At 37.3% G+C, this 27,307-nt stretch overlaps 1 protein-coding gene across 11 annotated transcripts in view; it reads right to left on the bottom strand.

Annotated features, from left to right (window-relative positions):
• Positions 1-22,448: 22,448 nt before the first annotated feature.
• The window catches only part of HEPH (hephaestin), a 142,216-nt gene continuing 137,357 nt past the window's right edge, over positions 22,449-27,307 (bottom strand). For 8 of the 11 annotated variants that reach the window (XM_053580053.1, XM_053580054.1, XM_053580055.1 and 5 more), the window contains 2 exons: positions 25,881-25,925; positions 22,449-23,398 (listed from right to left, as the gene is read on the bottom strand). In XM_053580053.1, the coding sequence (XP_053436028.1) occupies positions 23,166-23,398; positions 25,881-25,925 (278 nt within the window). In that variant the 3' untranslated portion in view covers positions 22,449-23,165. The remainder of the gene's footprint in view (positions 23,399-25,880; positions 25,926-27,307) is intronic. The other 3 variants (XM_053580050.1, XM_053580059.1, XM_053580051.1) reach the window with 2 other exon arrangements.

Below are 27,307 nucleotides of genomic sequence, written 5' to 3'. Positions count from 1 at the left end.
CCCCAAGAAAATAACATCACCTTGATACCAAGACAAGGAAAGGACCCAACTAAAGAGGAGACCCATGGATTAGTTTCACTAATGATTATTAATGCAAAAATACTCAATAAAACCCTAGCAAATAAAATACAGCTACACATTAAAAGAAAATTAAATATTATGCAGCCTTTAGAAAGATGTAGACTTTACCTCTTTCATGTTTACATGTATGGAGCTGGAACATTTTCTTCTTAGTAAAGTATCTCAAGAATGGAAGAAAAAGTATCCAATGTACTCAGCCCTACTATGAAACTTATTTTTGGCTTTCATATGAAAGCTATAACCCAATTACAACCTAAGAATATGGGGAAGGGGAAGAGGGATGGGGGGGTTGGAGGATGGGCAGAGGGAGGGTGATTGGTGGGATTACACCTGCAGTGCATCTTACAAGGGTACATGTGAAACTTAGTAAATGTAGAATATAATTGTCTTAACACAATAACTAAGAAAATGCCAGGAATGGCTATGTTAACCATTGTGATGAAAATGTGTCAAACTGTTTATAGAACCAGTGTATGGTGCCCCATGATCGCATTAATGTACACAGCTATGATTTAATATTAATAAAAAATTAAATATCTAGGAATATATCTATCAAAGGACATGGACGATCTTTACAAAGAGAATTATGGAACCCTAAGAGAGAAATAGCAGAAAACATTAATAAATTGAAGACTATAGGAGAATTCTGGGAAGATGGCTGACTGGTACCAACCCTCAGCAGAGGCACCTGATGAGAGGGAGAAAAACTGGATGGAATAAAGCTCTATGAAGACAATGGTAGGGATCTGAGCCAAGAAAGAAGTTTTGCAAGCTGTAACTCCAAGGAAGGGCATTCAAGAAAACAAATTACAGGTACAACGCTATCAACTAGAGGATAGGAGACCACAAGTCCAAACTTCAAGTCCACCCTTCCCCTCCTGCATGGTGGTCTGAAGTTCCACCCCCTGCAGAGCACAGATTTGTCTTTTCCTGAGAGACCCGGGCATAGTGTGGACTGCCAATCATCGGGACGAAATCTGTGACTAATAGGGAAGAAAGAAGGTGTGGGAAGAAAGGGACACTTGGTGGGAGGAGGAGAAGTCCCCTGGTTATGAATATGGCTGGCCAGAGGTGGTGTTGACACTTGGTTTGGGCTGTGTCTGGTGGGAAAGGGCACAGAACCCCCAGCTTCGATGTCACCCATAGAAGCAGAGTGGTTGCCCTAGGTGGACTGGGTTCATTAGGCAGGGCTGATCCCCAGCCTCTGCTAGGCCTGGGAGTAAAGGCTTATCATGTGTGGACTGAAACCTGAGGGCAAGGGCATAGTCCTGTGACTCCAACAGGATCCTCAATCAGAGGCTTGCTGGGTGTAAACCAAGACCTGAGGACAAGGGCAGGGTCCCCTGTCTCCAGTGGGCCAGTGAGCAGTGGCTTACAGAGTGAGAACTGAGATCTGCACAAAGGGTGTGGTGCCCTGACTCCAACCAGTCTGGCAAACAGAGGCTAGCTGCGGGTGGACTGAAACTGGTGGACAGCTCATGGCCTCTGGCTCCAAATGGGCCTGCAATTGGAGAAGCAGACAACAGTGTGGACTGAGTCTGGCAGGCTCGGGTATGGATCCCTGGCTCCAATTGTGCTGTTAGAGACCCTTGAATCCCTCTCTGTTGATCAGGGTTTGCACTATCTGAGACAATTTAATTGGAATTTGTTACTGGGGCTGTCCACTCAGGGACTTTCTGAGGTTGACCTCCAAAGTTCTGTAGCAGAAAAAACCTAAAGGGTGGGGACTGGGTGTTGCAGCTATTTATATCTTTTCACATCCGAGATTTAAACCTAATACAGTGGCTTCTTAGGGTAGGGAAGAGGATGGCTAATATCAAAACAGAATTAGTTTGCACTATCTCACCAAGTATGTCCTCAGAATCTCCAGCCAAATCTCTGAAAGGAGTCTTTGTAAGGTTGTAGGAGATAAGCCTCAATAACAAAGCCTAGCACTTTGGTAAATGGTTATCTCTACTACCTGGGAACCCCAATTCAATCTTACCCTACAAGTTCTAATAACCAAATGGTGGATAATAAACATGGTGAGGATGCAACAGAAGAACTCTGGCAACATGAACAACCAGAGTAGATAAACACCTGCAAGAAATGACAAAGGAGGTATAACAGAATAAGCCATGCATGGACAAATCGCAGCAATGTCAGAAATCAAATTCAGAATATGGATTGCAAATACAATAAATAGAATGGAAGAAAAGATAGAAATTGAATTCCAAAGATTGTCTCAAGAAATTAATGAATTCAAAGACAAAGTCACCAAAGAGATGGATAGAATGAGAGAAGAGAGAGCAGAGCTCAAGGAAATGAAAAAGTTAATTGAGGACCTCCAAAATACAGCAGAATCCCTCAGTAATAGAGTTGACCAAACAGAACAAAATTTTGAACATTCCCAAATTCTCAAAGAGGCAGACAAATGGAGAGCAAAAACCAATCATTCCCTGAGAGAGTTGTGGGATCAATGCAAAAGATCAAAAATTTTCTTATGGGAATTTCTGAAGGAGAAGAATATGGTTCTAAAGGTACACATGCACTGCTCCAAGAGATTATAGAGGAGAATTTCCCAAGCACTGCAAGAGATACAGAACTTCAGATAATAGACATTTTCAGATCCCCAGCAAGATTCAATCCAAATAAAGCATCTCCTAGACACATTGTGATTAACTTTGCCAAAGTTAAGAATAAAGGAGAAAATTCTGCCAGCAACCAGACTTAAGAAAACCATAATCTACAAAGGGAGAAATATCAGAATGACTGCAGATCTCTCAGCCAAAATGTTTAAAACAAGAAGAGGATGCTCATCAACCTTTAATCTCCTAAAACAAAACAACTTCCATCCCAGGGTCCTGTATCCAGCTAAACTGAGATTCATTTGTGATAGAAAAATCAAATGCTTTTAGGATATGCAAATGATAAAGAAATTTTCCATAACTAAACCAGCTCTCCAGGATATTCTCAGACCCAGCCTCCACAATGACCAGCTCTATGCTCTACTTCCAAAGTAAACTCACCCAGAAATTTTTGAACACAACCCAACTTCCATAATGGTGAAAGGATTAAAAATGTTCATTGGACATCCAAAAATCACAACATCCCAAACACAACCAGGCTTACCAATTCTCTCAATTAATGTGAATGGTTTAAATTTTCCTCTAAAGAGGCACAGGCTTACTGACTAAATACAGAAACCCAGACCGGATATCTGCTGTATACAAGAATCTAATCTTATACTAAAGCAGTGGTTCTCACCCTTCCTAATGCTGCAACCCTTTAATACAGTTCCTCATGTTGTTGTTTGACCCCAACCGTAAAATTATTTTCATTGCTACTTCATAACTGTAATTTTGCTACTGTTAGGAATCATAATGTAAATATGTGATAGGCAGGATGGTCTTAGGGGACCCCTGTGAAAGGGTCATTCAACCCCCAAAGGGGATGTGACCCACAGGTTGAGAACCATTGCTTTAAAAGATGAAAATAGACTCAGGGTGAATGGATGGATTTCTATAATACAGGCAAGTGGAAACCAGAAAAAAGCAGGAGTTGCGATTTTAGTTGCAGATACAATTGTCTTTAAATCAACAAAGATTAAGAAAGATATTTATCAAGGGAAACACCTAACATGAAGATATTTCAATAATTAACATTTATGCACCCTACCAGAATGCTCCTCAATTTATAAAGCAAACCCTAATGGATATGAACTTGATACCTTCCTACACTATAATAATTGGAGATTTTAACACCACTTTGACAGTTTTGGACAGATTCTCCATGAAGAAACTAAACAAAGAAATATTAGACTTAAACCTGACCCTAGAACAAGTGGAATTTACAAACCTCTACAGAGCATTTCATCCTAATAAAACTGAATATAAATTCTTCTCATCAACTCACGGATCATCCTCCAAAATAGATCATATCCTAGGATACAAGTCTAACCTCAACAAATGAAAAAAGAATAGAAATTATTCCTTTATCTTCTTGGACCAACATGGAGTAAAAGTTGAACGCAACAGCAACAGGAATCTTCATACTCAAACAAAGTCATGGAAACTAAATAATCTTAGTCTGAATGACAGCTGGGTCAAGATTAAGATTAAGAAAGAAATCATCAAATTTTGGAAACAAAATGATAATGAAGACACAAATTATCAAAACCTGTGGGATACTGAAAAGGTAGTCCTAAACGGGAAATTTCTAGCACTGGAAGCCTTCGTCAAGAAAACAGAAAGGGAGGAAGTCAACATCTTAATGATCACCTTAAGCAACTGGAAAAGGAAGAATATTCCAACCCCAAACCCAGCAGAAGAAAATAAATAACCAAAAATGAGGGCAGAATCAAATGAAATTGAAAACAAAAGAATCATTCAGAAGATCAATAAATCAAAAAGTCGGTTTTTTCATAAGATTAGCAAAATTGCTAAACCTTTGGCCAACCTAACTAGAAACAGGAAAGTAAAATCTCTAATATCATCTATCAAAAGCGGTAAAGGAGAAATGATAAGAGGTACTTCAGAAATTCCAAAAATCCTCAGTGAATACTACAAAAATCTCTATTCCCAGAAATAAGAAAATCTGAAGGAAATATACCAATACCAGGGATCATGCCACCTTCCTAGACTCAACCAGAAAAAATTTGAAATCTTGAATAGAATTATATCAATCATTGAAATAGCATCAATAATATGAAATCTCTCCAAAAAGAGAAATCTGGGACCAGATGGCTCCACATCTGAATTCTATCAAACCTTTCAAGAGGAACTAGTATCAATATTATAGAACCTTTTACAAAGCATAGAAAAAGCAGGAATATTTCCCAACACATTCTGTGAAGCAAATATCACCCTGATTCTCAAACCAGTAAAGGATTCAACAAAGAAAGAAAATGATAGACCAATCTCATTAATGGACACTGATGCAAAAATATTCAATAAGATCTTAGCAAATAGAATTCAACAACATATCAAAAAGATTATACACCATGATCACGTTGGTTTTATTCCAGGGTTACAGGGTTGGTCCAACATATGCAAATCTATAAATATAAAATGTCACATCAATAAAATATAAAACAATGACCATATGGTTCTCTCAATTGATGCAGAAAAAGCCTTTGATAATATCCAGCATCGTTTCATAATCAGAACATTTAAGAAAATAGGTATAGAAGGGACATTTCTTAAAACAATAGAGGCCATCTACAGCAAACCCACAGCAAACCCATTAACTATCATATTGAATGGAGAAAAACTGAAAACATTTCCACTCAGATCAGGAATAAGGCAGGGATACCCAGTGTCTCCACTGCTATTCAACATAGTAATGGAAGTCTTAGCCATCACAATCAGGCAAGAAAAGGCAATTAAGCAAATCCTAATAAGGTCAGCAGAGATCAGACTCTCACTCTTCACTGATGCTATGCTCCTATACCTGGAAAATCTCAGGGACTCAATGTCAAAACTCTTAGAAGTGATCAAGGAATACAACAGCGTCTCAAGATACAAAATCAATAATTACAAATCAGTAGCTTTTTTATATGCCAATAATAGTTAAGCTGAAAATATAGTCAAGGACTCTACTCCTTTTACAGTAGTGCCAAAGAAGATGAAATATTTGGAAATTTAACAAAGGATATGAAATATCTCTATAAAGATAATTATGAAACTCTGAGAAGAAAAATAGCTAAAGAAGTTAATAAATAGAAAAACATACCATGCTCATGGCTGGGAATAATCAACATTATTAAAATGTCCATACTACCCAAAGAAATCTACAGATTTAATGCAATTCCTAGTAAATCACCACTGTCAAACTTTAAAGAACTTGAAAAAATAGTACTTCATTTTATATGGAATCAGGAAAAAACTTGAATAGCGAATACATTACTCAGAAATAACTACAAATCAGGAGATATCACATTACCAGACTTCAGGCTATACTATAAATCTATAGTGATCAAACATAATGGTACTGGCAGAAAAACAGAGTAGTAGATTTTTGGAATAGAATAGATAATGAAGAGATGAACCCAGCTAATTATCGTCATTTGATCTTCCACAATCTTATAAAAAATATTCAGTGGGGGAAAGACTTCCTATTAAACAAATGGTGCTGGGTGAACTGGCTGGCCACCTGTTGAAGACTGAAACTGGACCCCCATATTTCACCACTAACAAAAATTGATTCTCACTGAATAAAAGATTTAAACTTAAGAAATGAAACTATAAAAAAACTAGAAGAGAGTGCAGGGAAAACACTTGAAGTAATTGGCCTGGGAGAATATTTTATAAGGAGGACCCCATGGGAAATTGAAGCAACAATGTATTTCAAAAATACATTAATGAAATCTGATCAAAGTAAAAAGCTTTTGCACAGCCAAGAGCTGTGCAAATGCTTTGTTAAGTAAAGCAAACAGACAACCTGCAGAACGGGAGAAGATTTTTGCAGGTTATGCTCTGACAAAGATCTGATAACCAGAATACACAGAGAACTTAAACTAATCAATAAGAAAGAACAAATCACTCCATTTCTATGTGGGCAAGAGACTTGAACGGAAACTTCTCTGATGAAGAGAGTTGCATGGCCTATAAACACATGAAAAAATGCTCATCATCCTTAATAATCAGAGAAATGCAAATCAAAACCACTTTGAGATATCATCTAACTCCAGTAATATTAGCCCACATCACAAAATCCCAAAACTACAGATGTAGGTGTGGGTGCGGAGAGAAGGGAATACTTCTACACTGCTGGTAGGAATGCAAGCTAATACGATCTTTTTCGGAAAGAAGTTTGGAAAACACTCAAGGAACTAAAAGGCTTAATGTTCAATCCTGCAATTCCTCTACTAGGTATTTACCAAGATAATCAAAAATTATTTTACAACAAAGATATTTGCACCAGAATGTTTATTACAGCCCAATTAAGAATAGCCAAGGCATGGAAACAGCCCAAGTGCCCATTGACCCATGAATGGATTAACAAATTGTGGTATATGTACACCATGGAATACTAAGCAGCAATAAAAAGATGGAGATTTCACACCTTTTATGTTTATCTGGATGGAGTTTGAACATATTCTTCTTAGTAAAGTATATGGAAGAATGGAAACAAGAAGTATCCAATGTACTAAATACTATTATGAAATCAATATATAATCACCTACACATTCATATGAATGGCAAAACATAACTATTGTCCAGAAAGTAGAAGGGAAGAGGAGAGAGAGGGGATTGGAGGTGGGGGGTATATGGGAGGAGGGAAGTTATTTGGGAGCCCTCACCTAGTGTGCATGATGCAATGGTACATTTCAAAACTATTAAGAAATTAGTATAAATGTGATGGATGTATTGCTTGGTTAAATGTAAGCCTTTCACATTGCATATCAAATCAGTACACTGAACCCCATAAATGCATCAATGTACAAAGTTATGATTTAACACAAAAATAATAAAAATTGAAGACTATACCATGCTGTTGCCTGGGAAGAATCAATACTGTAAAAATGCCTATACTACCCAAACCACTACAGATATAATGCAATCCCCATTAGAGTACCAAGTCATACTTTGAAGGACTTGATAAAATAGTACTGCCTTGAGTACATGGGTTTGTTTCTTGTTCCATGCAAAATGAAGAACTTGATAAAATAGTTCTTCATTTTGCGTGGAACAAGAAACAAACCCATGTACCCAAGGTGATACTTAGTAATAAAAACAAAGCTGGAGGCATTGCTCTACCAGACTTCAGGTTATATTCCACTTCCATGGTGATCAAAACAGCGTAGAATTGGCACAGAAATAGAGACATAGATAAATGGAACAGAGTAGACAACCTAGAGTTGAAACCAACCTCTTATTGCCATCTGATTTGATAAGCCAAACGAAAGCATACAGTGGGGAAATCATTCCCTATTCAATAAATGGTGCTGGGAGAACTGGATAACTGCATGTACAAGACTGAATCTGGACCCACATCAAATTGACTCAAGATAGATAAAATATTTAAATCTAAGAAATGAAATAATAAAAATCCTAGGAGATTTGTGGTAAAACTCTTGATTATATCAGCCTGAAGAAAGTTTTTATGAATAAGACCTCATTGGCAATTGCAACAGCAACAAAATAAACAAATGAGATTTAATTACTCTTACAAGCTTCTGCACAGTTAAGGACATGATATTTAAAGCAAATACACAAGCTTCAAAATGGGAAAAGATATTTAGGGATCTTAATGTATACCTGCTGTTTGATTCTGCAATTCCTCTACTAGGTGTATATCCAAAAGACCAAAAATCACTTTGCAACAAGGAAAAGATATTTGCATGTTACAAATCCAAAAAAGTTTGAAAAGTAGATTCTACAGAGATCTCTAATTAATCCACAGAAGTAAAGCAAGCAATCCCATCTACCACTGGGAAAGAAATATGTACAGAACCTTTAAAGAAGACAGATAAATAGCCAGCAGACATATTGAAATATGCTCATAGTCCCTAATCATCAGAGAAATGTAAATCAAAACCACCCTGAAATATCACATAACAATAACCCACATCATAAAGTCCCGTTGCTGCAGATGCTGGTATGGATGTAGAGAGAAAGGAACATGTTTATACTGTTGGTGGGGTTTCAAACTAACACAGTGTCCTTGTAAAGAATTATGAAGAATCCTCCAAAAACTCAAAATGAACTTTTCATCCCACAATCTACTGGGCATCTATCCAGAAGAGTCATTTTATAATAAGGAAATTTGCAATAAATTGTTTAACACAGGTTAATTTACAATTGCCAAGATGCGAAAAAAAAAATAACAAGTACATATTAACCCATGAATGGGTTAATAAACTGTGGTATATGTGTACCATGTAATACTACTGAGTCATAAGAAGATGGAGACTTTACATCCTTTTTATTAATGTGGATAGTGTTGGAATATATTCTCTTTGGCAAAGTATCACAAGAATAGTAAAGCAAGTATCCAATGTACTTAATATTAATACAAAGCCAGATGAACTAATATTCACCCACAGGAAAGAAAAACTCAATTCAGTTTAAATTGTAGGGAAGGGGGAACAGGAGGCAGGGGGATTATTGTGCTCTCAACAAATGGGCACTATGTAAGGGTGTACAGCGTAACTCCTGGGTGGGGGACACAACTACAATAGGGACCTCACCTAACAAATGCAAACATTGTAACCTAATTGTATGTACCCTCATATTAATCTGAAATTAAAAAAAAACTGTTAAAATGTCTTACAAAGCATTTGCACCATTTTGCATTTCCACAAGCAATGAATGAGAATTCTTATTGTTCCACATTTTTGCCAGCATTTTGTGTTTTTCATGTTTTAGATTTTAGACATTTCAAGTATTTTTTCTTTTTTTCTTTTTTATTTTTTTTTTATTGTTGGGGATTCATTGAGGGTACAATAAGCCAGGTTACACTGATTGCAATTGTTAGGTAAAGTCCCTCTTGCAATCATGTCTTGCCCCCATAAAGTGTGACACACACCAAGGCCCCACCCCTCCCTCGTTCCCACTTTCTGTTTCCCCCCCATAACCATAATTGTCATTAATTGTCCTCATATCAAAATTGAGTACATAGGATTCATGCTTCTCCATTCTGGTGATGCTTTACTAAGAATACTGTCTTCCACGTCCATCCAGGTTAATACGAAGGATGTAAAGTCTCCATTTTTTTTAATGGCTGAATAGTATTCCATGGTATACATATGCCACAGCTTGTTAATCCATTCCTGGGTTGGTGGGCATTTAGGCTGTTTCCACATTTTGGCGATTGTAAATTGAGCTGCAATAAACAATCTAGAACAAGTGTCCTTATGATAAAAGGATTTCTTTCCTTCTGGGTAGATGCCCAGTAATGGGATTGCAGGATCAAATGGGAGGTCTAGCTTGAGTGCTTTGAGGTTTCTCCATACTTCCTCCAGAAAGGTTGTACTAGTTTGCAGGCCCACCAGCAGTGTAAAAGTGTTCCCTTCTCTCCACATCCACGCCAGCATCTGCAGTTTTGAGATTTTGTGATGTGGGCCATTCTCAATGGGGTTAGATGATATCTCAGGGTTGTTTTGATTTGCATTTCTCTAATATATAGAGATGATGAACATTTTTTCATGTGTTTGTTAGCTATTTGTCTGTCATCTTTAGAGAAAGTTCTATTCATGTCTCTTGCCCATTGATATATGGAATTGTTGGCTTTTTTCATGTGGATTAATTTGAGTTCTCTATAGATCCTAGTTATCAAGCTTTTGTCTGATTGAAAATATGCAAATATCCTTTCCCATTGTCTAGGTTGTCTCTTTGCTTTGGTTATTGTCTCCTTAGCTGTACAGAAGCTTTTCAGTTTAATGAAGTCCCATTTGTTTATTTTTGTTGTTGTTGCAATTGCCATGGCAGTCTTCTTCATGAAGTCTTTACCCAGGCCAATATCTTCCAGTGTTTTTCCTAGGCTTTCTTGGAGGATTTGTATTGTTTCATGCCTTAAATTTAAGTCCTTTATCCATCTTGAATCAATTTTTGTGAGTGGGGAAAGGTGTGGGTCCAGTTTCAGTCTTTTACATGTAGACATCCAGTTCTCCCAACATCATTTATTGAATAGGGAGTCTTTTCCCCAAGGTATGTTCTTGTTTGGTTCATAAAAGATTAGGTGGTTGTAAAATGTTAGCTTCATTTCTTGGTTTTCAATTTGATTCCAAGTGTCTATGTCTCTGTTTTTGTGCCAGTACCATGCTGTCTTGAGCACTATGGCTTTGTAGTACAGACTAAAATCTGGTATGCTGATGCCCCCAGCTTTATTTTTGTTACAGAGAACTGCCTTAGCTATACGAGTTTTTTTCCAGTTCCATACAAAACGCAGAATCATTTTTTCCAAATCTTGAAAGTATGATGTTGGTATTTTGATAGGAATGGCATTGAATAGGTAGATTGCTTTGGGAAGTATAGACATTTTAACAATGTTGATTCTTCCCGTCCATGAGCAAGGTATGTTCTTCCATTTGTTAGTATCCTCTGCTATTTCCTTTCTGAGGATTTCATAGTTTTCTTCATAGAGGTCCTTCACCTCCTTCGTTAGGTATATTCCTAGGTATTTCATTTTCTTTGAAACTATGGTGAAGGGAGTTGTGTCCCTAATTAGCTTCTCATCTTGACTGTTATTGGTGTACACAAAGGCTACTGACTTGTGGACATTTATTTTATATCCTAAAACATTACTGTATTTTTTGATGACTTCTAGGAGTCTTGTGGTTGAGTCTTTGGAGTTCTCTAAGTATAAGATCATGTCGTCAGCAAAGAGGGAGTGTTTGACCTCCTCTGCTCCCATTTGGATTCCCTTTATTTCCTTGTCTTGCCTAATTGTATTGGCTAGAACTTCCTGCACTACGTTGAATAGTAAAGGTGACAGAGGACAGCCTTGTCTGGTTCCAGTTCTAAGAGGAAAAGCTTTCAGTTTTACTCCATTCAGTAAAATATTGGCTATGGGTTTGTCATAGATAGCTTCAATCAGTTTTAGAAATGTGCCACCTATGCCTATACTCTTCAGTGTTCTAATTAGAAAAGGATGCTGGATTTTATCAAATGCTTTTTTCTGCATCTATTGAGAGGATCATGTGATCTTTATTTTTGCCTCTGTTAATATGGTGGATAACATTTATAGACTTGCGTATGTTAAACCAGCCTTGCATCCCTGGGATGAAGCGTACTTGATCATGATGAATGACTTTTTTGATGATAAGGTGTAATCTATTGGCTAGGATTTTGTTGAGAATTTTTGCATCTATATTCATGAGTGAGATTGGTCTGAAATTCTCCTTTTTGTTTGGGTCTTTTCCTGTTTTTGGTATCAGGGTGATGTTTGCTTCATAGAATGTGTTGGGGAAGATTTCTTCTTCCTCAATTTTTTGGAATAATGTCTACAGTACAGGAAGAAGCTCTTCCTTGAAGGTTTGACAGAATTCTGGAGTGAAGTCATCTGGACCGGGGCATTTTTTGGTTGGAAGATATTTTACTGTTTCTTTGATCTCAGTGCTTGAAATTGGTCTGTTCAGGAGCTCTATTTCTTCCTGGCTGAATCTAGGGAGACGGTGTGATTCCAAATATTCATCCATTTCTTTCACATTGTCAAATTTCTGGGCCTAGAGTTTCTGGTAGTATTCAGAGATGATCTCTTGTATCTCTGTGGGATCAGTTGTTATTTCCCCTTTATCATTTCTGATTGAGGTTACTACAGATTTTACTTTTCTATTTCTCGTTAATCTGGCCAATGGTTTATCTATTTTATTTATTTTTTCAAAAAAACAACTCCTTGTTTCCTTACTTTTCTGAATGATTCTTTTGTTTTCAATTTCATTGATCTCTGATTTGATTTTGGATATTTCTTTTCTTCTACTGAGTTTAGGCTCAGATTGTTCTTCTTTTTCCAATTCCATAAGATCTCTTGTGAGATTGTTGATGTGCTCTCTTTCTGTTTTTCGAATGTAGGCATCTAAAGCGATGAATTTTCCTCTCAAAAGTTCTTTTGCAGTATCCCACAGGTTTTGGTAGCTTGTGTCTTCATTGTTGTTATGCTCAAGGAAGTTAATGATTTCCTGTTTGATTTCTTCCTGCATCCATCTGTTATTCAACAGAAGATTGTTTAATTTCCATGCCTTTGGGTGGGGTGGAGCTTTTTTGTTAGAGTTGAGTTCCACCTTTAGTGCCTTATGGTCTGAGAAGATACAAGGTAACATTTCAATTCTTTTGATTCTGTTGATATCTGTTTTGTGTCCCAGGATATGATCAATTTTTGAGAATGTTCCATGCGGTGATGAGAACAATGCATATTCTTTATCTTTGGGATGGAGTGTTCTATATGCATCTATCAAGCACAGTTGTTTTAGGGTCTCATTTAAATCTCTCATATCCTTGTTTAATTTCTGTTTAGAGGATCTGTCCACCTCTGTAAGAGGAGTGTTAAGGTCCCCTGTTATTATGGTATTATCAGATATCATATTGCTCAGACTGAGTAAGGTCTGTTTCAAGAATCTGGGAGCATTTAAATTCGGTGCGTAAATATTTAGAATTGAAATGTCTTCTTGTTGTATTTTTCCCTTGACCAAGATAAAGTGACCATCTTTGTCATTGTTGACTTTAGTTGCTTTAAATCCACATGTATCTGAAAATAAGATTGCAACTCCTCTTTTCTTCTGAGTGCCTTTTGCCTGAAAAATTGTCTTCCAGCCCTTAACTCAGAGCTTTAATTTGTCTTTTGAAGCCGGATGTGTTTCTTGCAGACAGCAAATGAATGGCTTGTGTTTTTTTTAATCCAGTCAGCCAATCTATGTCTCTTCAGTGGGGAATTCAAGCCATTAACATTTATTGAGATAATTGATAAGTGTGGTAGTATTCTATTCGTCTTATTTTGTGAGAGTCCATTGCTTAGTTTTATCTTTTGCATCAGTGTGGAGGTTAGGTTCTGTCCTTTGATTTCTGAGTTCTTACTTTGCTGCTGATCCATTGTGGTGGTCAGTGTGCAGAACAGGTTGAAGCATTTCCTGTAGAGCTGGTCTTGTGGCGAATTTCCTCAATGTTTGTATATCCGTAAATGATTTGATTTCTCCGTCAATTTTGAAGCTTAGCTTAGCAGGGTACAGAATTCTGGGCTGGAAATTGTTCTGTTTAACTAGATTAAAGGTAGATGACCATTGTCTTCTTGCTTGGAAAGTTTCATTAGAGAAGTCTGTGGTCACTCTGATGGATTTGCCCCTGTAAGTCAACTGGCGCTTACTCCTGGCAGCTTGCAGAATCTTTTCTTTTGTCTTGACTTTGGACAGGTTCATCACAATGTCTTGGAGAAGCTCGGTTAGAGTTAAGGCGACCTGGGGTCCGATAGCCCTCTGAAAGCAGTGTGTCAGAATCTTTCGTGATATTTGGGAAATTTTCATTTATAATATTCTCTAGTATGGCTTCCATTCCTCTGGGGCATTCTTCTTCCCCTTCTGGAATTCCTATAAGTCATATGTTGGAACGCTTCATAAAGTCCCATAATTCTGACAGTGAACGTTCTGCTTTCTCTCTCTTCTTTTGTGCCTCTTTTACTATCTGAGTTATCTCAAGAACTTTGTCTTCTACCTCTGAAATTCTTTCTTCTGGTCTAAACAGTTGCTGATACTTTCCATTGCATCTTTAAGCTCCCTAATTGACTGTTTCAGTTCCTTCAGCTCTGCTATATCCTTTTTATATTCTTCATATCGTTCATCTCTTATTTGATTCTGTTTTTGGATTTCCTTTTGGTTATTTTCCACTTTATTAGCAGTTTCCTTCATTGTTTCCATCATTTCTTTCATTGTTTTCAACATGTGTATTCTAAATTCCCTTTCTGTCATTCCTAGCATTTCTTTATAGGTGGAATCCTCTGCGGTAGCTACCTTATGGTCCCTTTGTGGGGTTGTTCTGGACTGGTTCTTCATGTTGCCTGGAGTTTTCTGCTGATTCTTCCTCATGAGTGATTTCTTTTATCTGTTTCCTTGCCCTAATTTTCCTTTCACTTCCTCTTGCTCTTTAAGTTCTCGTGCCTGTGGAAGTTGCAGGCGGGTTTAGACGGGTTGAACACACGCAACCACTTGCCGGTTTTCCACTGTTTTAGTCCTCCTCTTGGGGTCCAGAAGTCTCTCACTGACTCCCTGTATCCTGTCAGGGGTAATGATAGGCAGATCCCACCTGCCAGAAATGCCTGGAGTCCTATCTCCCCATACTCACAGTGCCCAGATGCAAGGAAGGTGTTACTCGGCTGCCATCTTCTTCCGCCTCCCTCGAATCTCAAGTATTTTTTCTTATGCTTATCTTCTATCTGGACATTTCTTTTGTGAAGTGTCTGTTCAGATTTTCTGGTCCATTTTTAATTTTGTGTAAGCTTTTTTTAATCATTGAGTTTTAAGAGTTCTTTGTATTAATATATTTTGTATGATAGTCCTTTATTTGATGCCTCTAGAGAATATTTTCTTTTACTCTCTGGTTTGACTCCTTGTTTCTTGACAGTGCCTTATCTTAGTCGTTGTAGAAGGGCAATATTTATTTGTTGCAAATAGCACATGTTACACTTGAAAATTATATTAAAATCTTATTTGTCTGTAGCCTGGGAATTGCATTTTAGTCTTTTGTTATGTTGATTTCAGTGACAAACAGATTCGCTCACTCCTCATTCAAATAAGAAAGGGTCATCAGATGATTTCCTAGGGGGAACTGTTTCGGTATTATTAACCCAAGAAAGTTGTGGAGACAGTCCCTCAGAACTCCAAAGATGAGACTATGGAGTTACTTCACTGAGTTGTGGAGACAATCCCTCTGAACTCCAAGGATAAGAATATGGAGTTACTTTCACTGACTGTAGCAACCACCACTGAACTTTGTGCGTCTTTAAATATAACAGTAGCAAGGACCTTTTTGTGACCCAGGATAATGGCTGTTCATTTTTAGTTCCAGAAAAAGATTAAAATTTTCTACTCATCTTGCTGAGATTTCTCTTGACTACCAATTAGGAAGCTGTAGATTTCAAAATCAAACTATGGAATTTCATCAGAGCTTATTGAGGAAAAATTGTGAACATCATAATGTATAATATAGAAAGAAAAGTCCAGAGTAAGATTACTAGCCAGTAGACTAAGGAAAAACGCAGGGCTTTTGTTTCCTCAGTTCCCCTCTAATGATTGATCTTTTACCTTTGATTTCATTACTCCTGGGATACATGTTCTGGACCTGCACATTCCTATTTGCTTATTTGTGTCCAGGAGGTTTGTCATGCAGCATTTCAGACACAGTTGGGCCTTGTTCTATATACATGTCTGCTGATTATGAATTAGGATTTCCAGCACTCCTGCAACTCCTTGTATATTTGAGTTAATGCAGAGATACCCTAAAATGTCAGCAGCCTCTCTGTTAGGTCCCTGAGTGAAGCCTAATGAATCCTCTATTTTTCCAGGATACAATTACTTATTCCTTGACTGTGAAAGAGACTCTTGCTGGCCAAGGTGAAGTTCAGGTCCATTTGATTCTGAAATCCACAGTCTCGGGTAAACATTAGTTTGTACTCAGTTGGGTTGGTACCAATTTGTCCTAAAGGGTAGCAGGTCTACCTAAGCCCTTAGAGTTTGCAGTCTCTTACGATGGTTGTAATCATTGTCCTCTTCTGTGCCTTGGTTATGTCAAGGGGGTGGTGTTGAGAGATAGGGAGTGTGGGGTGGGGGTGAGATGTCACTAGTACTGATGCTCTACTGGAATGCATGGACAAAACCTTACTGATGTACATCCAATATGGGTGATAAATAGTCACTGTCTGGGGCTAACCCAAGTGTCCTCCCCAAGTTTCCCCACAATCAGGATATAATGTGGCCTGGCAGGGATATTTCAGAACCCTACAGGACCTCTAGCAAGCATCTTTTTAAGCATTTTGATATTGCTCAACATTTAACATTGTATTCAATACGGTATTGCTTTTGCTCCTTTGTCAAAGGTCAGTTGACTATATTTATGTGGGTCTATTTATGGCCTCTGTATTCTGTTTCTTTTTTTCTTTTTTTTTTTTGTAGAGACAGAGTCTCACTTTATGGCCCTCGGTAGAGTGCCGTGGCCTCACACAGCTCACAGCAATCTCCAACTCCTGGGCTTAATGGATTCTCTTGCCTCAGCCTCCCGAGTAGCTGGGACTACAGGCACCCGCCACAACGCCCGGCTGTTTGGCCGGGGCCGGGTTTGAACCCGCCACCCTCGGTATATGGGGCCAGCGCCTTACCGACTGAGCCACAGGCGCCGCCCTGTATTCTGTTTCATTGATCTATTTTTCTGGTCTTTTTAAATTTATTTTTATTTTATTTTATTTATTTTTTAAAAACAGATCATACCAAATCTCTTTTTTTTGTTGTTTTTTTTTTTTTTTGCAGTTTTCGGTGGGGGCTAGGCTTGAACCTGCCACCTCAGGTATATGAGGCCAGCGCTCTACTCCTTGAGCTACAGGCGCTGCCTATTTTTCTGGTCTTTTACCAATATCACACTGTCTTAATTACTGTAACTTTATAGTAAGTCTTGAAGCCAGGTAGTATCAGTCCTCCAACTTTAGTCTTTTCTTCAGTATTGTGTTGACTATTTTGTGTCTTTTGTCTGTTCGTATAAACTTTAAAATCAAATTTATTGATATCCACAGCATAACTCAGTGGGATTTTGATTGTGATTGCATTGAATCTGTATATCAACTTGGAAGACTGGACATCTTGGCAATATTGAATCTTCCTATCTGTCTCTGCCTTGTTTTAGTAATTTGTTGATTTCTTTCATCATTGTTTTGTAGTTTTCTCATATTTAACCTATACATATTTAGTTCGATTTATACCTAGGTATTTCATTGTGGGGGGTGATAATGTAAATAGTAATGTGTCATTAATTTTAAATTTCACTTATTCATTGCTAGTATATAGGGAAATAATTGACTTTAATATGTTGAACTTGTATCATGTAACTTTAATGTAATTGCTTATTAGTTCCACTTTTGTCTCTTCTTTCAGACTTTCTACATAGAACAAAGAGTCTTATTTCTTCCTTCCCAATCTCTATAACATTACTACATTACTTTCCTTTTGTCTTATTGCATTAGCTACAACTTCTAGTATGATGTTAAAAAGGAGTGGTGAGAGGAGACATCCCTGCCTTGTTCTTGATCTTAGTGAGATAACATCTAGTTTATCACCAATAAATTCGATTTTTGAAGCTAAGTTGTTCTTTATTAAGTTAAGGTGTGAGATCAGAGTGACCCCATTGTGTAAAATAAACTAAAACTGAATTCTGACAGTTTCAAATGCCTCTCCTACCCTCCCGCCCCTTGCTTAACTGAGCTAACCCCTTGAGGAAACACAGCCTGTAGAAACAGGAAGATTAGCTTAAAGCTGAAAAGCCTTGTAAAACCACAGTCCTGTCTTGCATAACACCCAAAATGCCTACCCTATAGATTTAATCTTGCAAATTCTGCTTCTGTAAATTCCACTTTGCTCCTAAGCACCCCCTCATAACTGAAAGCATTATATAAATACCTTTTCCCCACACTTCTAGAGGGTGAGAGATCTTTAGGTGTGAGCCTGCTCTTGACTGCTGGGTAATAAAGGACCCTATACTTAATTTGGCCTCAGTGTACTGGCATATTCTCTATAATTCCACTAGGGTTTTCTGGCATAACAAAGGAAGTTCCCCTATTCCTAGTTTTCTGGAAGTTACTATTTCATCACGAATGAATGTTGGAATTTTTCAAGTGCTGTTTCTGCATTTATATGATCATGTGGGGTTTCTATCTAGCAAAAAATAAATAGTCTTAGGTTTTCTTAATCTGATAATCTCTGTGTTTCTTCATTTTTAATTGATAATTTCATTTTACTGGATATAGAATTTATGATTCACAATCCTTCACTCTCAACATTTAAGAAATGTCATGCCACTTCCTGGGGGTTAGATGGATACCCACTGTCATTCAAATTGATGGCCCCATATAAGTAACATGTTGATTTATTTTTCTGTTTTCAAACTTTTTTTTGTTGTCTTTAGTTTTTAGAATTTAAGTATACTGGTCTTGTCATAGATTACTCTAGGTTCATCCTCTTTGGGGATTGCTCATCTTCTTGAATCTGTATGCTTATACTTTTTGCCAAGTTTGGGAAGTTTTCAACCATTATTTTTCAAATATTCTTTTGGTCCCACTCTCTTTCTCCTCTTCTTAAGCTCCTATATTATGAATTATGCTTCTACTTACACTGTTATATAAGCCTCTAGGACTGTGGTCATTCAGCCTATTTTCCCCATTGTCTTGATTCAGTAAATTCTACTGAATTGGCCTCATGTGCACTAATTATATCTTCTGTTCCCCCCCACTGTTATATTAAGCCCATTCAGTGAGTTGTCATTTCAATTATATTTTCCAGTTCTATACACTCCATTTCTCTTTATTATAACTTTTATTTCTTTGTTGAGATTTTTATTTTTTTCAACTATTTCAAGAGCATTTATTCTTGTTTATGGAATAATTTTTATGATGGCTGCTGCATTAAAATCTTTTTGAGATAATTGCAACATTTATTTATCACAGTTGTTTGTGTCTGTTGATTGCCTTTTCTCATTCAAGTTGTAATTTTCCTTTTTCTTGGTATGATGGAACTCTGGGACTTATTTAAATAATATATTTAAGCAGGTAGTCACCCTGTATAGGTTTGGCACACAGATCCTGGCATAATTTTGAGAAACTTTGATATACTATTTTGTTTGGTTTGGTTCCTCTGATGTCACCCAGGCTCCTTTCAATCCCTGTCATAGCCAGTTGGTGACTGTGGATAGGGAAAAAAAAATCTTCCACCTCGAAGAAACAAAGCGTGCTTCCTGGGTTGGGCAGCTTACTGTATTGAGGTTCTTTGTGAGAGGTGATGCCTTTTGTTTAGTTGGGGAGGGGTTTCTGGCTAACAAGATAAAGAAAAGTTCCATTGGACACTTCGTGTCAGCAAGTCTCCATCTAAATTTTCCTTTCCAGTGCTACCAGGCCCACCTATAGTTGTCACAAAGACTCCATTCCAACTTGGTATGTCTTTTGTCAGGTTGGAAGATGATAGGGTGTGTTGCTTTTCCTGTCCTGTGCCCCTAGGCATTCTGTCTTCCTCTTCCTGCCTTCTGAAGTAACTTATATATTTTTTTCCTCTTTCATGATTTCTGGAGACAGACAAGTGTCTAATATTTTTTACAAACTAAAATCCTAGTTTATATTCTGAAAATAATTTTTCTATGTGAAGATATATTTTAGGGGCCAGAGAGAATGTGAATGAAGTAAGAAGGAAACTGCTATAGTCACCCAGATAACAGATAGTGTGTTTTAAACTGAGATTATGTAATATAGATGGAAACAAATGAATAGTTAAAGATACATGGAGGTGAAACAAATAAGAGTCACGAACATGTTGACACAGAATTTCTGGCCTGAGTGACTGAATGGATGGCAGTGCCACTTAACTGTCAATCCCATATGTCAATGGGCAACAGACATGAATAGAAACTTCTCTGAAGAAAACAGATGAATGGCTAACAAACATATGAAAAAATGCTCATCATCCCTATCTATTAGAGAAATGCAAATCAAAAACACCCTGAGATACCATCTAACACCAGCGAGTATGGCCCACATCACAAAATCTCAAAACTGCAGATGCTTGTGAGGATGTGGAGAGAAGGGAACACTTTTACACTGCTGGTGGGACTGCGAACTTGTACAACCCTTTTGGAAGCAAGTATGGAGAAACCTCAAAGCACTCAAGCTAGACCTCCCATTTGATCCTGCAATCCCCTTACTGGGCATCTACCCAGAAGGAAAAAAATCCTTTTATCATAAGGACACTTGCACTAGACTGTTTCTTGCAGCTCAATTTACAATCACCAAAATGTGGAAAGAGCCTAAATGCCCACCAACCCAGGAATGGATTAACAAGCTGTGGTATATGTACACCATGGAATATTATTCAGCCATTAAAAAAATGGAGACTTTACATCCTTTGTGTTAACCTGGATGGAAGTGGAAGACATTATTCTCAGTAAAGCATCACAAGAATGGAGAAGCATGAATCCTATGTACTCAATTTTTATATAAGGACAATTAGTGAAAATTAAGTACATGGTGGGAGTGGGGGAAGGAGAGAGCAGAATGAGAAAGAAGGAGGGAGGGGTGCGGAAAGAAAGAGCAGAGAGAGGGAAGGAGGGAGGGGGATGGGGCCTTGATGTGTGCCACACCTTTTGGGGGCAAGTCACAATTGCAAGAGGGACTTTGCCTAACAAATGCAATCAGGGTAACCTGGTCTATTGTACCCTCAATGAATCCCCAACAATAAAAAAAAAAAGTCCTTACATCCCCACATGAAGCAAATGTACCACAAAAATGCACCCTTTTCTTAACTATGCAGACACTAACCTTTCATTCTTTGACCTGGAACCTGGATTTTATACTAAGAACAAATGTATCTGATCATATCTACCACTCTCAGATTCATTACTGAGACCAAGCTAAGAATCTCCCAGGTACATTTAAATTAAAACCATTAATTGCTTGCAGGCCTTACAGTATACTTGGTTTTTGTGAGCTGCTGTGTTAACTAGATGCCAAAAGGATTCTGCTGATGATCAATACATTGATTCTGCAATGGCTAACACTTGGATAACTAGCACTGTAACCACTCTCTCTACCCTTATGATGTTGTAGAGATTTCTAGTAAAGCTCTCCAGAATGTTGTTGATGATGGTAAAGAAAGATGAATGATAGGCTTTGGCTTACGTTTCTTCTTCTAATGTTCAACATTATTTGCTACCTACATACTAGCTCTCTGGGTTTCTACCTTTTATCTGTAAGGGGTTGATAACTGAGAAGACAGGTTGCTGAGCAGACAGAAAATTTGGAATTGATACAATTAATAAAAATGGAGGTTAGTGAATTTTTCCATGACATAGAGAATAACAGAAATTTGGAGTTAAAGAGATTAATGTTAAAATCCCTGCTCAACTTCAAGGTGAGTGGTCTTGAGTAAAACTGCTTAACGGCCATGAGAATTTTATTCAAATGTAAACTGGAATAGCACTCTAATATATATGAGATAAATCAAGTACAATCAGGAATAGGAATGCTTTGTATAGTGTAAAACATTATGTATTTTAGTTATCATCTTTACTCTCCTAGATTCTCCACCTCTCAGGTAGTACAGTGTCGTGGATACTGCAGTGGGGGTGATTCATCTTAATCTATCCCTAATCTATCACTTGTCTCCTGTGCTCTCTGATCAACATTTCCCAGAGGCTTAGACTTTCAGGTGACAAAGTAAAACTGTTGTAAGTTACCTAACGGAATGGCTCTATTCCATAAAAATACTTCCAAAGTTTCAAGTAGAATTTTTTATATCCCACTACAAAAAAAGGGCCCAAAGATATATGGCCCAATTCCCAATTTCCTATCACAGTTATGTTCTTAGGCCTTAGTTTATATGTAGGCTATCTTCATAGCTCACATACCTCTTCTTGCCAAGTAGACAGGTTTGAGTCTTTTCATAGACTTCTATTTACTTCTGGAAACTCACTTTAGCAATCAGAACTTTTTTGTTAAGTATGGACTAGCTCCTTTTCTAGGATGGTACCCACCACTCTGACTTTGAGGCTTCTTTTGGGACAGTTTCCTCATCTTCAAACCACAAACTTTCAGGCTCTACAAATGATAGACAGATCTGTACTATACTTTCCCAAACCCCCTCCCCAAGTGTTTTTTGTTTCAATCACAATCACATCTCTCAAAATCCACAGATACCAAAAAAATCACCAAATCCAATCTTTTTTCCTTCTAACAAGTACTTTATTTGACAGAATTTACTTCCTAAAACATGGAAAGGCCACTCAAAATTCCCTTCAGTACTACTGTGTAGAACTTGGAGCTCCTTTCTTAGGAGCTTCTGGCTCCAGAGGTTTTAGGTACTCAAGGTAGCAACATCCCATTTACCACTTCTCCAAAATAGTTCACTGCAAAGAGGAGTCAATATTCAATTCAGATTCCCAGTTCCCACTCTATTCTCAATTTCCTATCATGGATATGTTCTTAGCCCTTAGTTTAGATGGTTTAGATGTGGGTTATCTTCATAGCTCACTTGTCCTCTTTTCAAAGTGAATTTGCCTGGGTTCTGTAAAGCAGTAGAAACATAATCAATGAAATTTTTTCTTTTATATACTGGGTAAGACTGATCAGTTTCTAGGAATTTTCAGACTGTTCAAATGTCAGACAGTATTACATATGGTTGTTGAAATTTTTTATGTAAGATCCTAGGAGATTCACCTACCCCAGGTGCCCAAGTGGAACAAAGAAACTAAAGAAAAAGCGACACAATATAATTTCCATGTAAATAAATAAATGAAGAAGTACCCAGATAAGTTTCATCCCCTTCTTTACATCTCCATTACCCATCCCTCTTTGATAATTGAGTTTGCTGCAAGTCCATGGCCTGCTGGGAGTGCATTCCATATTTTCTTCCTTAGTATATATCCAGGTTCCACTTGTTACTGCTTGAGAGATAGAAGTTTGAAGCTATCATCCAGGATGGACCTCCTATTGCGGTGTAGCTTTCTTTGCCTATATTGGTACCAAACCACACCACCAAGAGCCAGAGCAATGAGCAGGAAGATGACACCCATTACAATCAAAAGAGAAGTCAGCATCTCAACATTCTTTAAGGGGATCTGCATGCCCAGCATCCTCATGTTGCCTTCTTTAATATCTATGGGGATCACTGCTAAAAAGACAAAAGAAGGAAAATTGGCATCCTGGGATGGGGAATATTCTAAAGGGTTGCCTTCCATAGTAGTCCTCGAGAAAATAAAGCCCATTAAAATAGGAAGAAGACCTTTCCCTATCCTTCAAATAACCAGCTAATGAAGACAGAATCAGCAAAACACGATGCAACAGCTGAAAATGTCCATGACATGTTACATGTCAAAACTATTAAGAGTAGAGTATAAATATCTTAACACAACAAATAAGTAAGTGAAGTGAAGGCTATGTTAACTAGTTTAATGTAGGCATTTCAAATTGTATATAAAATCAGCAAGTTGTACCCCATAAATTAATGAATGTACACAGTTATGATTTAATGAAAAAAAAAAAGTCCTAGAGAATCAATGATGTTCCAGTCTGCCCATGGAAAGAGTTAAGACTCAGAGTGGGAGGTCCCTTGATACATTTCCTCAAATATCTAAAGGCTTGTGATGTTAAAAGGAAAGAAAGAATTGTATTTGGTCTGTGTGGTTTCAGAATGTAGAATTAGAAGCAATAAGGAAAACTCTGGAAGGAAGTTTGACTCGGTCATCCAGCCTATCAACATTCATTCTGATCATTAGACCATGAAAATAATCTGACACTGTACTTCACAGTCTCTCATTTGGGCCATATTAACACGGATGTCACATAGATCTTTCCAGGTGAATTATCTGGTTGTGTTAGTTCCTGGCATACAAACTTTTGATGGTTCACAATTAACCTATAGAGTAAAGCTCATACCCTTAAGTCAGACATTTCGCCACTCACAGTCAGGCTCTAACCTATCATTCTAGTCTTACCTAGTATTCTGCAGCCATAGAAACTTATTCTTTGCTCTCTAAAATAGAGGATTCTCTTTCAGACATCAAACCTTTGCTCCTGTTATTCCGTTTGTCTGAACACACTTTCTTCTCCTTATCTTTCTAACCCCAGCTTAAATGCTACATGTCTCTGCAAAGTTTTTTATTCAATTTAGTTGGACAAATAATGGCCCTTTCCTCTATATTTTCAAAGTTCTATACTTTGTACTCTCATAATTTACTTACTATGTTACTTTGGGCCAAGTGACCTAATCTATTAGTCCCCATTTAATCTCAATTTTCTCTTTTACAATGGGGATAATAACTATATTTAGCACAGAGACTTATTGTCAGATTTTAGTGAGTTAATATTTATAAATTTTTAAGAATAATACCTACCAGATAAAAAGTGCACAGTAAATGATAGCCATTGTTATTGTTTTCCATTTTTGTACAACACGTAGAATATAACAATGCAATTACTGTTTTGATATCTCATTCTATTCTTAGACACTGGAAAGTAGTAGCATTTCTTATTTTTTTTAGTAACTGTGATACTTGACAACTGTTTGATGTATGTATAACTAGATGAATGAATGTTCTATAATTGAGAGAAGATAAAATGTAATGAGTTCAAATAGAAGTAAAAAAATATTCTGGTTCTGATTTTACATTCTGCCTTTTATAATCTTGGCAAAATCACTTTCCATCTCTCAGATTCCTGTATATAAAATTATCCAATTTTATTAGACCAAGAGTTTGGAGAGCATTCATCCCATCATAGAACTTTTTTTAACAAATCAGAGCTTATGAAGAATATATGTACACAAAATATTTATGTACATATATAAATATACACACAAAATATGTATGTCTACACAAACATGTGTGTGTATGTATGTATAAAATACTCAAGCTGCCTAAATTGCAGGAGACATGGCCTGAAGGTCCATCCATTAAACTTCACTTTACCTCTCCTCATTCCCTCAAGAACATGGCCTAGACACCTGATTAACAGTTCATGAGATACTTAGATCATTAGGAATTCTCTAAACACAGCTGAAAAACCTCCAGACTAAACTGATAATCTCTAATGTCTCATTTAGCTCTGATAACTTTCTGAATATTTCATAATCCAGTTATAAATCAGTAAAGAATAAAAGCACCATTTGGACTTAGGCTTTGTAAGACAATAATCACTATTTTCTTGAAAGGCAGAAATGGGTATTTCCAAAGGTTCAATCAGCATTCCTTAGATGAAGGGGAAAGAGACAAGAATAAAAACATCCTCTGCTATTTGTTCTAGTCTCGCTCTGCTCCTGTGCAGAACCCATGTTTGGTAACAAGTCTTTCATGCCTAATTGAGCAGGACCTTAGAATTTTCTTTCCCCTTACACATTAGGTAGGAGTCTAAGACAGCAGCCTCCTACTGAGAATGGGGCTGTTTTCCCCAACTTGGGAGGTTGGGGCTGGTAGCTAGAAAGGATAAACCTGCTGAGAAAAGCTGAAATTTGGTTCCCTAGTCTTTAAAGTTTTATAGAAATCTCAGGATACTTTCTGCTCATATGGTGATGCCCACATTTCAATCATGTGAGTTTCATTTGCTCAAGATTCCTGGCCCCACATATAACTATCCAGTCGGCGCATCATTCAACCTACCTTTTTCAATCTCTTTGGTGATTGTAGTGATAGTGTTTAAGTGTTCTGGGGGGGGAAAAAGACAATAGGTTAGCCTTTTCATTTATCCTACCAATCTATAGTCTCCCTGTGTGATGTCATCATTGGTTGGAGAAATTTCTCTGTGGAAGTAACTACTTTATGATCAAAGTCAATATTGGTATGTTGATTTGATTTTGAGCAGTGACACAAAATAAGGGCAACAGTGTAGGCTTGGGAGTGTAAAATGTAAGTCTCTCCTCTTCCATTATTTATGTATTTTGACACTTCTGCTATCTCAACTTTTGTTTTCTTTCGCACCATTTTCCACCCTCCCTTCAAGGAGTCTCTGCACCTTGTCAAACAAACTTCCCTACACATTTAACCTCTTTTCAGAACACTTCTGTTTCCCTTTTGATGAGACTTATCTCTTCTTTGAGGACTAGGCTTCATTTCACCCTAAAAATCTGCTTTTATTCTTTTTTAAAGATATATTTATTTTGAGGCTTATATTATTTGGCTAGAAAAATCACAAGCACTTCTTGTTACTGTTACCTAGCAGATCTCTTCATTCATTGAAGGGCTTCATACCTGGCCTAGTCTTCCTCTTCCTCATTTCCCACCATGGGTATTGATTCATCCAATACTCAAGCCTCACAGTTAATGGAACATTTAACTCCAAAGGCTTTCATGTCTTCTCCAATTTTACCAACTACTCCAATAGTTACACTGTACTTATTATCCAGAATTGTTCCATCTCAGAAATCTAAAATATAACAACTTCCTATCCTTTCAGTGCTTTAATACTTTTATTTAAAAATCCTATTATTCTACCCTTTGCAAGACCTCTAGCTTTTGAATTCTTTCATTTTTTCCCAAACCGATAGCTTCATCTTGTCTTTCTTGCCATTCTTGTCCAGGTTTGACTCTATGATCTATCACTTCAACCACTAACTTATCAAGAATGTTGCAATAAACTAACAAAACTCCAGTAACTTTACTGTCCCTGTATTTTGTCTGGTATGCTGAATGCTGCTGGAAAAAAAAATCACAGAATTGTAAAAATCAGTATTCTTTATGTCCAGCTTCAGCTAAGCCCTCAATGCTGCCTAGTAATAATGACTTCTTTTCCACTCCACAGAGTGACTATTTCAAACTTTCCCCTAGTTTTCTTAAGCCTTCTACCTGCCTTTAATTCTCAGCAGATGACTCAATCTGCCCCATCACAGAGGAAACAGTAAACCTAAGGCTAAAATTCTTTGTCAGGCTCTCCCCTACAAACCTATACTTGATCCTTACCTTTTCTGTCTTCTTTCTTCTTACAGTAGAAGAATGACTTTACTCCCTTCTCACACTAATCTTTCATTTTAGCTCCCCTGATGCTTCATCAGAAACCTTGTTCTAACAATTAGTCATTTCTTCCCTATCTA

The sequence above is a fragment of the Nycticebus coucang genome, chromosome X (genome assembly GCF_027406575.1).
Source record: "Nycticebus coucang isolate mNycCou1 chromosome X, mNycCou1.pri, whole genome shotgun sequence".
Classification (NCBI taxonomy): Eukaryota; Metazoa; Chordata; class Mammalia; order Primates; family Lorisidae; genus Nycticebus; species Nycticebus coucang.
This window is presented reverse-complemented; position numbering and strand designations above follow the sequence as displayed.